This window comes from Neofelis nebulosa, chromosome 11 (assembly GCF_028018385.1).
Source record: "Neofelis nebulosa isolate mNeoNeb1 chromosome 11, mNeoNeb1.pri, whole genome shotgun sequence".
NCBI lineage: Eukaryota > Metazoa > Chordata > Mammalia > Carnivora > Felidae > Neofelis > Neofelis nebulosa.
Genome location: NC_080792.1, coordinates 17,748,845 through 17,765,292, shown reverse-complemented (window position 1 = coordinate 17,765,292; position 16,448 = coordinate 17,748,845). Strand labels below are relative to the sequence as shown.

Genomic DNA, 16,448 nt, shown 5'->3' with positions numbered 1-16,448 from the left:
GGCCTTGTAGATTGCCCTTCCTACACCCCAGTAAACAAGGGCGCGGTCGGGTGTCAAAGACCTTGGCATCCAGTAGAGGTGAGGCTGTACCCTCTTCCCACCCTCTAGGGGTGATTGGATAGTGGGAAGGGAAAAACTGAGTTGAACGGACCCATTGTGCTCCTGGATCCTGGAGAAACAAAGAGGAAAAGTGGAGTCTCCGTGGTTCCCAAAGTGTGGTGCCCAGATGAGCAAATTTTAGAGATGCAGAGTATCGTCCTGTTCTACCTTGGGTCAGAATTGGCAACTCGGACGGGGGCCCACCAGCCTGTGTTTTTGTCAGCCCTCCGGGTGATTCCGATGGCCACCATGGTTTGAGAATCTCTGCTCTAGGAATTTCTAATCCCCAGGTCAGAGTCAGTGTGGTGATGCTGTGTGCTAGAGAACAGACCCATCTGCCTTTGAGGCTTCTTCATGGTGCACGTACGACAGACAGGGCACATGTACGTATTCTCAGTTGCTCTGGTTAATATTTATGGAGGGCAGACACCATCAGAGTATAGGGACTGCCAAGTGAGAGCAAGATCGAAGTAGGTACCTGGACAAAGGTGAAGCGTAGACGGGGAGGGGGTGCGGCGAGGGGGAGCCAACTTGTGAGAGGATGGGCAGCACACGTGGGGAATGTTAGAAGGTTTCCTTGATAAATCTCGCCAACTTCCTAATTTTTTTGTTGGAGCGGTATCCTCTGTGCCACAAGAGTTCTTATGTGGTGACGTGGTGCCCCACATAGATTGCCTTCTCTGGCCTGGACGGTTGATAGATGGAGCCAATTTCTATTTCTACTAGACTATAAAAGGTGCTTAAATCCTAAGAGTCGGACTGTATGGTTTTCAAAGAACTTCTTGGGGGATGATTTAGCATTTAGGCCCACGATCACTGAGGATCCAAAGGACTTGCAAGATTGAAGCCTATTTTCAGCCAGCTCAGGATTCTGTCAGCGGGAGCCTGGAGGAAGGTACTGGGGAGAGGATATGGCTCTCCTCTCTGTTGCTACGTGGGAGAGCCTGGTGGATTGCACTCTTTCTTGATAGCCATTTATGCACCTGTTATTAACATGTTTGCCCCGCCCAGAGAGTTTCTGCCTGAACTACTTGGAATTCCTGTCTATTTTTCTTCTTTGGAGTTCTGGAAGCTCATTACCCTTTGTGCAAAACAAAGGTATATTTATTTACATAAACATTTAGAGTTGATAACACTTTGGCAGGCAGGAATGAATTCTATGGAGCGTGTGGTCAGTGAATACGCAAGCATGGTAGAGATAAATTGGTCTTTGAAAATGTAAGGCTTTGGGGTTTTGCTGATTACTCAGTTAAATACATAGAATAGCTACTTAAATCTTTAAGATCGGTGAAGACTGATAATGACAGAATTTCACTGTAAATTTGAAAGTGTGTTTCTATAGCGAGGCTATACTATCACATGGGTTTATTATGCATGGACATTCTCCTGGGTTTTTTTTTAAATGAATTAGATGCCACAGATAATTTAATGATAAAGACCATAGACTCTCTTAAATAACAGTAGTAGGGCTTTTTGCGTGTGCGCATGCGTTTTTAAAAATGGGTGCTCAGGTAAAAAAAATGTGTTTTCCAGATAGAATTTTTGTTCATGGAACCATATCTGAGACGGTGGGCTGGGGGCAGGGGAGGGGAGGAATGGGGAGATGATTCATTACATAGCTTTGTATTCAGCCAGGGCATCTGAGGAGTATTTAAAGTTTATACAAAGTGAACCCGAGTTACGTATTTTTAGTGTGCGTACTCTATGGTTACAGTTACCCCGGATCCTCAAAATTAGGGCCCCTGTATGTTTGGGTTATTGTCTACTGCTTTATGCCGGGCTAGTCCTGGAGAGGTTACAAATGTGACTAGTTATGAAGGTTGAAGACAATGATTAAAAATACTTCTGAACTGTCATGGCCACTTGAAATTAGTGATAATTGTAATTATGTTCGATATAATGGTCTTGTTTGGCTGAAGATTTTCGTAATGTCATTGCTTATCAAGAGACAACATCGGAGCGCCTGGGTGGCTCAGTTGGTTGAGCGTCTGACTCTTGATTTCGGCTCAGGTCATGATCTTGCGGTTCATGGAATTGAGCCACATGTCGGGCTCCATGCTGTCTGGGAGCCTGCTTGTGATTCTCTCCATCCCTCTCTGCCCCTCCCCTGCTCCCTGTCTCTCTTTCTCTCTCTCTCTCTCAAAATAAATAAACATTAAAAAAAAAAAAGAAGAAAGACAATACTACTGTACTACTTGAGGACGGTCAGAGGAGTTTTAATTTTGTTGGTCCATTTCTAGTCTGAGAAGTGCAGATCTTTTGATCTCTAGATGGTTTATTGTGGGATATGCACTTGCATTAGGCGGTAAGCCCCCTCAACTTTCCAAACACTCTTAGGTTGCGGAACGCTCCCTGCATGTGAGTAGGTGCCTGTGCCCCCGCATTCCTGAATTACTTTTTCAGAAGATAGATTCTTGTGCGAAGTCTTAGCTCATCAGTTGGGAAAATGGGTAATGTCTCTCAAAAGCACACATTTGAATTGCTCCCTCCCTTAGATGCGCATGGGGGCTAACAGTTGAGGCCTTTGGCAGAGTGGATTTTAAGACCCTCCTAAAGAGATAACACAAAGGTGCTGTGACCTAGTCATTACACATTGCTTCACTGGCATGGGCCCCACAGGAAGACGCGTGCTGGTACGATGACGATGAAGCAGACTTCTCCAACAGGACACTGAGCAGAGATACTATGGGAATTAAGATAGTCCCTTTCACTCCACTTACGGTGTTCCAGACCTTTCTTTCAAGGCCCTTTGAGACGTCTTTACTCTGTTGCTTAAAAAGGAAGGTGGCTGTTAAATCAGGGATTGAGGCGAAAGCCATAAATGCCTCTATACCTACTTTATCGGCACACACATGATATTTTTAACTTGAATTTTCTAGTTGCTGCCATTTGGGACCATTTCTGGAGCGGGGGTGGGGGTGGTGGGATGGCGGTGGCCACTCTGGGACTGGCTGTGACCTCCAGTCTCGGCATCCCAACTGAACAGTAACATAGCTCTGCTATTTGGACTTTATGGAGAAATGAGAGGAAGGAAAAAAAAATCCCTCACAGTCTCCTTAATATAGTAATAAATACTGTTTTATAGTTTGGTATATTTATAATGCCGTAGCTATATTTGCGTTTATAGTTGTGATGATATACAATTTTAACTTTATTTTTAGACAAAGCACAGGCAACTAAATCAAGTTCATTAATACCGTCTTAATGGCTCCATAGCATTTCATATGTGTGTGTGTGTATGTATATATATATATATATATACATATATATATGTATATATGTATATATATGTATATATGTATATACATATGTATATATGTATATATATATGTATATATGTATATATATGTATATATATACATATATATATATATATATATATATGTATATATATATACATACACACACACACACAAATATAAGGATATCTTCTTCTCATTCATGAAATGGGGTTACTAACATCCTCCTTGCCAGGACTGTTTCAGGGATTAGAGATGGTATATACATAAGACACAAAATACAATGCCATTCATCCAGGAAGTACTTGATAAATGATACCGGAAGTTATTACCTCTGTTCATAAGATATTCCCTGCATTTCTGATTGTCTTAGAATAATCATAAAAACTTACAGCTTCTTGGAGTTCTTTTTTTTTTTTTTTTTAAATGTTTGTTTTTGAGAGAGACAGTGCGAGCCAGGGAGGGGCAGAGAGAGAGAGAGAGAGAGAGAGAGAGAGAGACAGACAGACAGACAGACAGACACAGAATCCGAAACAGACTCCAGGCTCTGAGCCATCAGCACAGAGCCTGATGTGGGGCTCGAGCCCACAAACCGTGAGATCATGACCTGAGCTGAAGTCGGACACCCAACCAACTGAGCCACCCAGGGGCCCCACTTCTTTGAGTTCTTAATATGCACGGCCAACTTCATAAAGGCAGCATTTGCAGTATGTGCCTTCCTTCTTGTCTGACTTTGTTTTCTGTGGAGGGGAAGGGTAGACTACCTCTTTGAGACTACCTCATCTCCTCTGTGACTCTTTGTCTCTGTTCCCCTGCCCCCCATTTCTTTGACCTCCTCCATTGCATAGTCCTTTGTGTATGGTGGACGCTCAGTGACTATTTGAGGAATTAAATCATTTACTAGACAGGTTCTGAAAAGGGAGCTGTTTTTGTTGTCCCTCCTTTATGGCTTTGTGAGCTGCTCTCCACTCTGTTAAAGCTTTACTAGAAGGAAGTGTTTTCTTAACCTTTGATAGTTGCCTGTATGTGGGGAAAATACATAATAGAGTATGCTGGAGACAAAGGCTACTGTATGAAAATTTACAATTTATAGGTGAAACTTTTTTTCTGGTGACCATATGAAGTGAACAATAGTTATACTCTTAGAACGTAAGAAAACATTGGTTTTAAATAGTTGGTTTTGTGTTTTTTTTAAACAAACTCTTTTAAGTGTTTTCAGGAGCTGTTCCATGTCTACAGAGATGTCAACAAATTATGTATATATGTGTTAGAGGTAGACAGCTGGGCCTGCAGTTACACCCCCCGACCCTTCTAGGCTTTCAGGATTCTCAGGGACCCCAATCTGAGACACCCGCCCCCCCACCCCCGCGACTGGTTGTAGATGGCATGGGACCAAGAGTCAGTCCCGACTAGCAATTTCAAGGCTTAGGAGATGGGAAAGGTTGTAGGATAGGGTGAAGTCCCTCGTCGTTCCCAACCACAAAATCACAACTAAAGCATTGAAAAGCGTATTCTTTTTCAGCAGTTTCACAGAATATGCCTGAGCTGTAAAATTGTAATGCCTCTCTTAACCTGCCTTGAGCCAACATAAGAATTCATTGGTCTCTAAACTGCCCCACTGCTGTCTTGTATTTGTTGAAAGAACGTACAGAGTAAGTCATTGCCATTACTGGTAACGAGTGATGTATTTCAAAGTACCTTTCATGCCTTTCATTACGTCTCAAAGACTGGAACGTATATGCGTATTCTTTCAAGAATCTTCAGTAGTCATCCATTTAAGGCAATTTTCTGGGTAGAAAAAAAATCTTTTTGAAGCCCTTTTGGGTTTTTACTGAAATGTAGACTAGCAATGAAATTACAGGTTTCACTGCCTCGTCAAAGAGTTTGTTATGGTTGAAGCATATGTGTAACTGTTATTGGTATTTTCATAACTTTTTTGCATTTATAAAAATAGTACTTGCTCACAGTAGAAAATTCAGAAAAAAAACTATGAAGAAGAAAATCAGCATAATTCATAAACTTATCTAGAGAGAACAGCTATTAACTTTAGCTATGGTTTTCTCCATTACTTTTTTTTTTTTTAATTTTTTTTTAACATTTATTTTTGAGAGACAGACCGAGCACGAGCAGGGAAGGGGCAGAGAGGGAGAGAGAGAGAGAGAGAGAGAGACAGAATCTCAAGCAAGCTCCAAGGCTCTGAGCTGTCAGCACAGAGCCCGACATGGGGTTGAACCCACAAACCGTGAGATTACGACCTGAGCCGAAGTCGGACGCTCAGCCAACTGACCCCTCCATTACTTTGTTTGTATGTGTATGTAGAATTAGCCACGTTTTTAGGTCCTGCTTATTCCTTAGTGTTAGACTATGATTATTTTTTCCCATTTAAAAATATTTGAGGGGCACCTGGGTGGCTCCATCAGTTAAGCACCTGACTTCCACTCAGGTCATGATCTCATGGTTCGTGAGTTCAAGCCCAGCATCGGGCTCTGTGCTGATAGCACAAATCAGCTTCTGATCCTCTGACTCCCTCTCATTCTGCACCCCCCCCACCTCGTTCTTTCTTTCTGTCTTGCGTGCACACTCTCTCTCTCTCTCTTTCTCTCTCTCTCTGTCTCAAAATAAATAAACTTTAAAAACGTTATTTGAGACATGATTTTCATGGTTTCATATGCTTGCACATGATTACACCATAATTTATTGAATCACTTCCCTATTGGGCTGAAAGTTTGCTTCTAATTTCTTTTTATACATGATGCTGTAGTGAGTATCTTCTGCACGTCAGTATTTGCTTGCATGTCCGGTTATTTCTTTGGGATTAATCCTTAGAAATAAGTTGAATCAAAGGCGTCAACTCTTGGTACTGGATACCTGCTGCCATGTTGCTTTCCAGAAACCTTGTAAGAATTTCTTTCCAGTAGTAGAACATTAAGATGTCTGCCTCTTCAGAAAGTGCTCCCTTTTTTGCATCTCTGGCAATTTGTTAGAGTAAAATCTTCAGTTTCAATAGTATTGCTAAATTCCTGTGTTTTACTCTCTCACACTTTCTAGGTAATATCTTTCCTTATTTTGTGCTGTTTCTTGATTGTAGATGTCAGTAATTTATGCAACACTGGCTGTAATAGTAGCAGGGGAAAAGAATGAGGAAAATCTTCAGCAAATAGGTTTTCCAATGAGACTTTCTCTGGGTCAGCTAAGTCTCTGTCAGATGCCTCAGGGAGTCCAAACAAATATGGTGAATGGCACGATATAATGTGCTACTCGAGACCTCTGTTCTTGGCTGTTAGGGAAAATAGACACAACCCTTGGACAGGCTGTCCCAGTCGCATATGGAGCATAACCTCAATGAACTTAACCTCTTTGTTACAGGACAGAATTCTTGCTTCCTTTAGGTTATAGTTCGGTGTTCCCTTAGGAGGGAAAAATGGTTGAAAAATGAAGACCTTTCTCATTACTCCTCTGATATCCAAGTATCTTAGAAGGACACTTTTATAGCTGGGGGAAGAGGCCATGCCATTCCAACCTGGCTGCAGCCCGAACGTATTCCATCTTGAATGTTCTGCCCAGTGGAGGCAGCCCTGCCCTCCTGCCCCTTCTCCTCCTCACTGCCCTGCCTCCTTTAAAACGTATGGATCTCCACAAAGACTGTTTAGTCTGACAAAAATAAGTAAATAATCTGTGCAAAAGGATTAGCCTTTACACATTCTTGTTTGTTATGGAACATGTGAGTCTGCCAGATGGAGAGGGCCAAGCATCGTTCCATTAATGTTGCCTCAGACTAACTGTCCTCGCTCGTGGTCGCTCTAAAGGTTGAGCAGTAGGCAAACCCAGGTGGTCTTATTTTCATCTCTCCCTGAGAAACGGGCTTGTCCTCGCTGGGATAAGTGTTTTGTTTTGTTTTTGCCTAATGGTGACGAAGGTGGAATGAGACCCGTCTCTGAATTCCTGTCCCTTAAAGAGTAGTGGAAAAGAGACCCAAGGAGAGGGGAAACAGAATTTTCAGCACTGGGCTCCATGCTGGGGGCGAATGGGACAACAATTTCAATGCTCTGTGCTCAGCAGTTTTGCAAAATCAGGATGGGCTTTTCGACCAAGGTGTTTTAGTGACTTCTCGGGAGAGAGCAGGTGCTCGCGAATTTTTTGGTCGAGCACCTCGGCTTTTGTTAGACTCCTAAAGATTTCATTCCAGTTCACAGGATCTATCTTCTAGCCTTTGATTTCATGCAGTTTCTGGTATCTGATTCGTGCAAGACACAGTGATAACACCTTTCAGTTTTTTCCCTCGAAAATCATCTGTGCACATGTGAGGGGTCTTATTGGTGAGTGAGCAGCCAGACTCTCCCGGCTCATTTTCTCTTCTGAAATTTACATACTGTGAAAAATACAGAAGAACCTGAGAGCCTTCAGATGCGTTTTGTGGTTTGCCCAATTCAGACATGGACCTCGGGAGGCCAGTTCTAACTTTCAGACTCCTCACGTGAATAACATTAAATCCTTAGGATTCTGAGGACAGACCCTAGTGTTTGATATGCCCTTGCAGACCTAAGCACAAATGCACCATCATGGGCAGGAAGCAAAAGATTCAGGGCCTCTTGTGTGATGGCCTAAAATTTCAAGAGCTGTGTGAAAGACCTTGGTTATAAAGCCAAGGTCACAGGTGGTGCCTTGGAATTCATGGGCTTCTCTCCAAAGGGTAGAGCTGCCTTGTCAGCGGGTGCATACCCCTCCTCGGTGGGTGATGTTGCTGGCCCAGTAAGGGATTAAAGCCCCAGTACTGGTCTGTAGCCTGAGACTACTACGCACGGTCACCCAGGCCCGTAAGTTAGTTGGCAACCCTCATCAACTGACCTCCTCGCCGCTTTCAGTGACCACCCCGGCTTTTGGAGCACGCCTCCCGGCTGCTCCGAGTCCTTTGTTTTTGGTCCTTGCTGCTTGCTGTGTTTAGACCTTTGTCAGTCCTTGGTGCAGAAGCCTTCCAGCTGGTGTGCCCGCTGCTGCTTTATCTCCTTGTCATGAGTCTGATCGAGAATCTTCCCTTTCAGCAACTCAATACTAATAGTGACGTCATGGCAGAGGCAGCTAATGTGTGTGGAGTGCTTCCTACATGGCAGGTGTCATTGCCGTTTTAATCTTACTGACAGCCTCCTTGTAATAAAAGCAAGTACTGCCATTATCCCCATTACATAAATGGTGAAACTGAGGCACAGAGAGGCTATATAAGCTTTCAGCAGTCCTAGAGCTACAAGTAAGGGGAGCCAGGATTGACCCCTAGTGGCAGTGGCCAGCTCTTTAGTTGCATACAAGGCTTCTTGTGGTTTGAGCCAGGGCGCACTCTCCAGCTGCCGCACCCCCCCCCCCCCCCCCCCCCCGGCTCCAGCCTGCCACTGGACCCTTGGTTATGCTCTTCCCCTTCTTGGCCTCAGATGCCCCTCTGGGAGGGGCGACAACATTGACCAATGCGCGGAAATCATGCGGGACATATGATAAATGCAGAATCCCAAGTCTCAACCCCAGAAATTTTGATCTGGGCGGCTTGGAATGAGGACAGGCACCCGACGACAGGTAACCCTGGTGAGCACAAGGTCAGGAACCACTGCTGTGGAGTGTTGTATTCCTGGGTACCTGGCACACCCTGTCTGAGTCATTGCTTTAATTCTCTGTGTCCGGTTCAGATGGGGGCAGGGACAGTGTCTTTCATATTCATTGCTTGTCTCCTTGCCTGGGAATAGAGTAGTCACTCAGTAAAAGAGGATGTTTAAATCCTATCAGTTTGTCATCTCCTTTTAAAGGCTGAAAAGAAAGAATGTGGTGCCTAAACTACTTTACTGTGCAGAGAAGGCCAAAGGTTTGTGAAATGGAATGTCTCTCCTAGTCCACAAGGATTGAGCTTCTCGGAGAGTAATGGCCATGCTGGCCCTGAGTTGTCCTAAACATCAGCCACCAGGATAGTAACTAGTTGCCAGGAGTGACTTCTGAGCTTTGCCGTAACTGTGATGAGCAGTTTGATTGTCCCCACCCAGATGCCCGTGGGGCTACCCCGCAGTAGGATAATGAGGAGGCATGGAACCTGGTGTGTCAGGGTTGGCCAGCCCCCAGTTTGCACTAGGAGGTAGTCAGTGGCCCGTCAAATCAGCAATCACAGCAGAAGTGGGGGGTCAGAAGGAGCAACAGAGAACCTCAGAAGTCTCACGAGAGAGGAAAGCAAAGCACGGATTCAGGATTAGAATGGCTGTCGTTGGTAAGACACTTACACTGTGTGCCTGGTGCTGAGTGTGCTAATACTAATATAACCCTCTGAACTGTTCCCATTTCATGCGTGAACAGTCTGAAGTTAAGAGTGGTCAAGTGACTGTCTGAAGGTCACTCAGTTGATGCAGCTGAGATTTGAGACTCCAGTGGAAATGGTCAAGGGCATCAGGAGAAGAAGCACCATCAGAGGAGGGAGGGATGGTCCTCCTGCCTGTTTCCTTCCATGTCCTACCTATTCTGGTTGTGTGTGTATGTGTGTGTGTGTGTGTGTGTGTGTGTGTGTGTGTGTGTGTGTGTGTGTTAAGTTTGTTTATTTTGAGAGAGCATCAGTAGGGCATGGGCAGAGGGGGAGAGAGAATCCCAAGCAGGCTCTGTGCTGTCAGCACAGAGCCCTAACATGGGGCTCGAACTCACAAACCTCAAGATCATGACCTGACCTGAAATCAATAGTCGGATGCTCAGCTGACTGAACCACCCAGGCACCCCTGTTTTGTTCTTCTCAAAGTCGTATGTATTGATGGTTACCTCCAACAACAAAATCATCTACCAGCATATAAGTAGTCACATGAAAACCAGAGCTCTCTACCCCTAAACCTATACCCCATATCTATGCCTCTTAATGGTAGCTTCTGATGAGCTGCTTGGGTGTCTTTCCTAAATGTCCTGATGGAGAAGTAAGTCTTAACTAAGCCTTGACCTCCAGACTCAATTAGCCTTTTGTTGCAAAGGTAGGGAATATATGGAGGTAGAACTTCAGAGGGCAGAGAGTCTTCCAGAACTGCTGTCCTTACTGGAGGGCTTATGTGGAGTCAGGTGTGAAAAAGACTCTGGAAATGGAATTCTTCCTCTCTCCACTCCTGCAGAACGTCACGTTCAGAAATGAAGGCCGTCCAGGGACAGCAGACGTCACCACCAGCTTCTTCTCAAACACTCAGGTGTTGTTTTAACCCCGGATGGCCTTCATTCCCTTGCCCTGGACTCACATGCACAAACATACACCTACACATGCCTCTTGTGTTGTGCTTGTTGCTTAGGTAATATGTTTTTGATACCCAGCAGGTAGATTGGCTAGAAGCTGGTAACATGTTCTGGAAGATTCAGCCCGGTGTTGATCGAGAGTGATTTCTTGAACTCAAAACTGTGGGCTTCACCCTTTATGCTCTGAGAAAACCTCTTAGTAGAGATTCAGGCTTTATTCCCTATTCCTCCTGTATCTAGCTGTGTTTACTTAGGATGGGATGGGCTGTAGTTATACCGAGTGACGAGAAGCGAGTTTGAATTGTTCTGAGGTTCAGAATATTCTAACTAAAAGAGATCATGCAGTCCAGTAGTTTAAAACTTTTTTAAAAAAATTACAGGACCCTGTCCAAAAAAATTCTAACTTGGAAGCCCAATAGAGAAAACAGATTATGGCAGAACTGGTCGCCTGTAGTTATCCTGAGAGGGTTATGCAAAAACTAAGGCTCTGTAGATAGAGTCTGCAGTTTGCAAACCCCTGATTGAGTCCAACCCCTTTATTTTGGAGATAACGAAAACTGAGGCTCGGCGCGTTAAAGTGACTTGTCCAAGGTACCCAGCTGGTTATTTGGGGGTGTTGAGAAGCAGATAAGATCTCCAGGTGTGGCCTTCCCCAAAGTAGACACTCGGCCCCGGGCGTCTTGATCTTCCACCAGGCACGACAACAGCAAAGATAAAAATTAGGTCGTTGTAGCAGTCACAGTACAAAATGTTTTCCAACTTGGCAGACTTTGGGGAACTCCTGCCCCTAGACGTGCCTCCCGGCCGGCTCTGTTGGTGGTCAGCAACAGCGGATTGCCACAGGGCTGCGTAGCACGCACCCGGAGAGGCGGATTCTGGAGCAGACGACTTGCCTCCCTTCCCACTCTCCCCTGCTTACTCTGTAACCTCGGGCAAGCTTGATTTCTCCGTCTCCTTTTCTTACCTGGGAAACGTGACAACGTAATAAGCCTGCACCGGGGATCCGATGAGATACCGCGCACGTCTCGCGTGCGACAGCACAGACGGGGTGCTTGATGGTGACGTGCTTGGCTTGTGGAACTGGCGGCTGTAACGGTGGCACTGGTGCCGTTCGTGCTCACAGTTGAGGTGGTATCGATTACTGTTCAGGCTGCTCTGGCGTCTTCCAGCTCAGGTGCTGACGCTCGATGCCCCGTCCCATATCGCAGCTCTGTGCTCTAGTACCTACCGTTCACCTTGCTGAAATGGGAAAGTGCCGTCATCCTCACTCAGCTGAGGGCCACGCGTAAATGCCCGTTAATGACCTTCGTTGTTGTAATCATTTTTTGTTGTTCACTCCTCTCTGCTCCTAGCAGAGTCTTCGGAAGGTAGTTGGTGCTCATTAAATGTCTGTTGCTATGAAGGGTATGCTGTACCATCAGAAAGGGAGGAAGAACCTGGAGCCAGTGTGGGTGACTCTGCTTAGCCTCGAACTTGGCTCTTCCTGTGCCCTGTGCTCCCTCCCCTTAAACATCTCTTGTTACCAATTCCCACACTTGTGACTCTCTCTTCGTGCAGCACTCTCTTCCGGGGAGCTTCCTGGTTGCTCTTTCATCCCGACACCCTAGTACCTACCTCAGCCTGGATGAGCACTCGGGACATGGATAGACGGGTCTTCTTGTCACAGCTGGGAGACCTTGTCCCACTCAGAGAACACACTCTCAATTCCCAACTGCGCCCGTCACTTACTGTGAACTATTTGGGGGGATTCAAACCAGAGCAAATAAATGATTAGTAGAAGAGTGTGCACGTCGTTCAAGTGAATGCTCAAGTCCTTACTGCAGTTAGGTAACAGGCAGCAGTCGTGGTAGCCGAGGGCCATGAAAACGAGAGAGGGAGTCAGCAGTGTTGATGGTGTTCTCTATGGCCTGGGATTGTGTGTGTGCGTGGCGTGGGCACACATTCATCTTCATGGCAGACTCAGAGCCTGATTTTGAGGTAACAGAGATATCAGACCTTCCTTGAGCTTTTCTTAGCAACAGCTTGGTGGCTGGAAATAGAAAATCAGCTTCTATAGGTAAAAAATCGTCTTTTCTAATACTACCTGGAACAGCGGTTTTCAGCGTGTGGTTCCTAGCTGAAGAGCATCAGCATCCCTCGGACTTTATTAGAAATAGAAATTCTAGGGTCCCACTTCAGACTAACCAGATCTTTGGAGGGGTCTTTGGAAGGGGGGCCCAGCGATCCATGTTTCTGCTACCCCCTCCCCTCCAGCAGTTCTGGTAAGCTAAAGCCTGAGAGCCTCGACCTTAGAAATTGCTTCCTGATTCATCACCAGACCACGGTCCTAATTAGGAAGGTGCTCTTGGGGAATGGAGGCCTAGATTGGGTTCTAGCTCTCGAGTCATCTTTATTCTGAGGCTGACGGTGTCCAGATAAGGAGAACTAGGTACATTGGGTTTGATGTCCTTTAATCAAATAAATCTATCGTTGATGGATAAGAGGCAAAGGATGACTAATACCATCTTCTAAACTAGAATGTTAACAATACTTACTGATAACAATATAACCAAGCAGATTCTGTTGCTGGTTTTTATTTTATTTTATTTGTTTGCAAGAGATTTGTTGTAGCTTCCATTAAGATGCGTTTTATGGGTAATAAATACTATATCTGCCAACGGTCACTGACTTTTGATTTCTGTTTTGGATATGGAGTCCTATTATTACCAAACTTAATTATATGACACCTCTCTCTTTAAAGGATTTCATGGCATATTTATTGAGGTATTGAATAAAAATCAATCTAAAGTATTTTATGATGCTCTAGGTAATCTTTGGAAAGATCCTAGAAGTTGCAAGGTAAGGGTTAATAGTCCTGGCATAGCCACTAAAGGATTATTTTCAAATTGGATAGAAATCATGTTGCATGTCATTAGAAGCGTGGAAATTTGGGGGTTGAATGCATGAGAGCCATATCTATGATTTTCAGGACCTCCAGTGTGAAACAGAAGAACCTGGGTTTTGAACGCTTAAAGAGTGGTAGATGGCTTGGCTAGATTTGAGCTATCCCAGTGTTAGTAAGACTTTCAGAACATGTGACTGGACTTAATTAGACTCTTAGGAGAAAGTCTACCGTAAATAGTCCTTTTAATATACTTTTTGCTAAAAGTGTTCAGTTAATCTAGGCTTTACTGAAATCTACAACATTGGGCAAATCTCTTTTGATTTCCTGGACTCTTCTTTCGGTTTTGAGTTTTTGTTTGAATCTGGAAAATGATAGGTGTTGGTTTAGATGATCAATGCCTGTTGTACCTTCATTAAAGGAACAATCATTTTTACCTATAGAGTGGAAATCAGAATATAAATCAGATGCAAACTAACTTTTTTTGCTAGGTTTTGCTAGTCTGAGAAAATTTCATATGCCATTTTAATAATCTTTCTTGTAATCTTTTCAGAATCTGTTTAGGAAAAGAAATATGGCAGATTCGTTCTTTTGAATTAATGGGAAAGATCAAAAGTTAGTGTATGTTTCATGTGTTTTCGTGGTAATTTTGCATTTAAATAAGCATCACTGACTCTTGTTAATAGAAACTTTTCTTGTGTATTTCCTTAGTTGGCATGTTGAAAATGTTACTGTGTAATTTCCGTAGTGGGCATCTTAAAAATGTGACTGTCTAGATTGTAGAATTTACATAAGCTGGGCCATTAACTGATATTTGCATTTTCATTTAGGTTTTGTCTACTTTCTTTTTGTACTTTTTTTTTAAATGAAAGGTATCATCCCTCTAAATCCTGAAATACTTTCTTACAGTGATCCGTATGTGAAACTTTCATTGTACGTTGCGGATGAGAACAGAGAACTCGCTTTGGTACAGACAAAAACAATTAAAAAGGTAGGTGCCCATCCTTAATTAAATTTCATGTAAGTCATAATTTAATACAGTTGCATTAAGTACTTTGGCTGTGTAGAATTTGATATTTTAAGTTTGGCAATATTTTAAGCATCTCCCAGTTATAATCTATAAATTTAACATAGACCACCAAGCTTTTCAGTATTATCTGAAGATATCCATTCTGGCTTTTAGTTAAATGACTTTAAAACCAATATTCTTAAAAATAAGTATTATTACAGGTAGCAATCTTTTCTCCAAAGAATACAGCAGAGCAAGGGTTCGTTCTGGTTGGCTTGTTGTTTTTCATGAAGACATTTAAAATAATTTAAAACACATTTAATGGAACGGAGTGGAGTGGCTTGTGAAATCGGTAGGCACAAAAGTAATCGTTTTACTTGAAACAAATATTACCGAAGGAAGTAAAATATTTGCTTAGTTCCATGAAACCATTAACAAACTATACATTTATGTGTATCTGTTTTCTAAATCTTACACGATTTCATTACAGATGTTTCCATAATTATATTTTAATTTATTTATACGTTTCCGTGTGTGCGTGCTTGTGTGTGTGTGCGCGTGTGTGTGTGTGTGTGTGTGTGTAAATATAAGCTTTTGCTCCGTATTTGGGGGCACTTATTGAAAGTGTAGGTTTTTTAAAAAAATCAAAAGTACTGTTTTCATTTTCGCTTCAGGATTTACCCATTACTAGTATTTTCCCTATCACCTCTGTGGGGTGGATCCTCTGCTACTTTGGGTGACAAGCATTTCCTGGAGAACACGGTGGCTTTAACAAAACGCTAACTCTCCTCCTATTGTGCAGACACCGGAGCTCCTTGAGGGGGTCGTTGTGTATGTAGAAGGCACCGCTTACCGTTGAGCGTCCTCCACCTGGCATTGTGACCGGCATTAAAAATCTGTTTTGCAAACAGGAGCCGGGGTTTCGCTTAGCCGGGAGGACTCCCGCGAAGCGCGGAGGCCATTGTTCCCCGGAGTTAGGCGCTGTCCCCGCGGCAGCCGGCAGCGCGGGGAGCGGGGGCGCCCGCCTGGCGGGGCCTCGCGGCGCGGGCCAGCCGGGGAGCTGGGCGCCCGCACGCGGAGGGAGCGGGGAACCACGGCCCCCGAGCGAGCGGCGCCGCGCCCGGGGATACCGAGATGGCTTTTCGTGCTCGGGGCGGGCCGCCGCCTCCCTCCTCGCCCCGGTAGGGTAGCGGGTGGAGCGCCGCAGCCGGGGCCGCCGCGCCTCGCTCGCTCGCAGCCTCCGGGTTAGTATTTCTGTGCTGCGCGCGTTCGCTCGGTTTTCCGAACTGCCGTCCTCCTCCTGCCTCGTGGCCGGCCGCCTGGTCCTTGGTGCGCTCCTCCCTCACCTGTCTTTTTGCCTGTCGCTCCGTGCATTTGGGGGCCGCCGGGGTCGGGGACCGCAGCAGCCCTCGGCAGGCCCGGTCCTGCCCTGCCTCTGCAGCCGCCTGCCCGGCACCTCTCCCTTCTTCTCTGCTCTCTGCCACTCCTTACCATCCCCGGCTCCATTCGTAGCGAGAAGTACGAAGCCCCGTCGTTTCGGATCCGGATCGGATTCCCTCCTGAGTTGTGGGTGGGCGAAGTGCTGAGTTTAAAAAAAAAAAAAAAAAAAAAAAGAAAGAAAGAAAAAGAAAAAGAAGAAAAAAGCCAGTTCGGTGTTGTGTGAATTCTGTGTTTGTTGTTTTTTATGGTGCGTTTCGTTTGTGTTCCGTCTCTGCTCCTTCGTGTACTAGTGCGTGAAAGGATATAGATGGATAAAGGCAAATCTCATTCAGACTAGAAACGCACGCAGCCTTCGGTGAGGTGGTGATTTTTTCAGTCTCAGGTTTTAGATACGGTTTTTGAGAGATGTACTTAAGAGTGTTATGCGTGTCCAAATGCATGAACGTGTATGTGTGTATTCTTTCACAGTGTCTGTTTCATCGTCATTTCAAGGGATGCTTGCGGTCCCCCTTTTGTCCATACTGAGGACAAAAGTATCCTCTCCATGTCCTTGTGA

At 44.7% G+C, this 16,448-nt stretch overlaps 1 protein-coding gene and 1 long non-coding RNA gene across 6 annotated transcripts in view; one reads left to right on the top strand and one right to left on the bottom strand.

Annotated features, from left to right (window-relative positions):
* Positions 1-16,448, top strand: part of NEDD4L (NEDD4 like E3 ubiquitin protein ligase) — a 343,799-nt gene that overhangs the window by 172,867 nt on the left and 154,484 nt on the right. For 4 of the 5 annotated variants that reach the window (XM_058691969.1, XM_058691970.1, XM_058691971.1 and 1 more), the window contains one exon: positions 14,353-14,434. In XM_058691969.1, coding sequence (XP_058547952.1) covers positions 14,353-14,434 — 82 coding nt within the window. Of the gene's footprint in view, positions 1-14,352; positions 14,435-15,643; positions 15,697-16,448 lie in introns of those variants that run through there. The other variant, XM_058691973.1, reaches the window with a different exon arrangement.
* Positions 11,084-15,947, bottom strand: LOC131490022 (uncharacterized). The gene is made up of 2 exons (XR_009250908.1): positions 15,306-15,947; positions 11,084-12,528 (listed from the first exon to the last, which is right to left on the bottom strand). It is a non-coding gene; the product is annotated as an uncharacterized LOC131490022 (long non-coding RNA).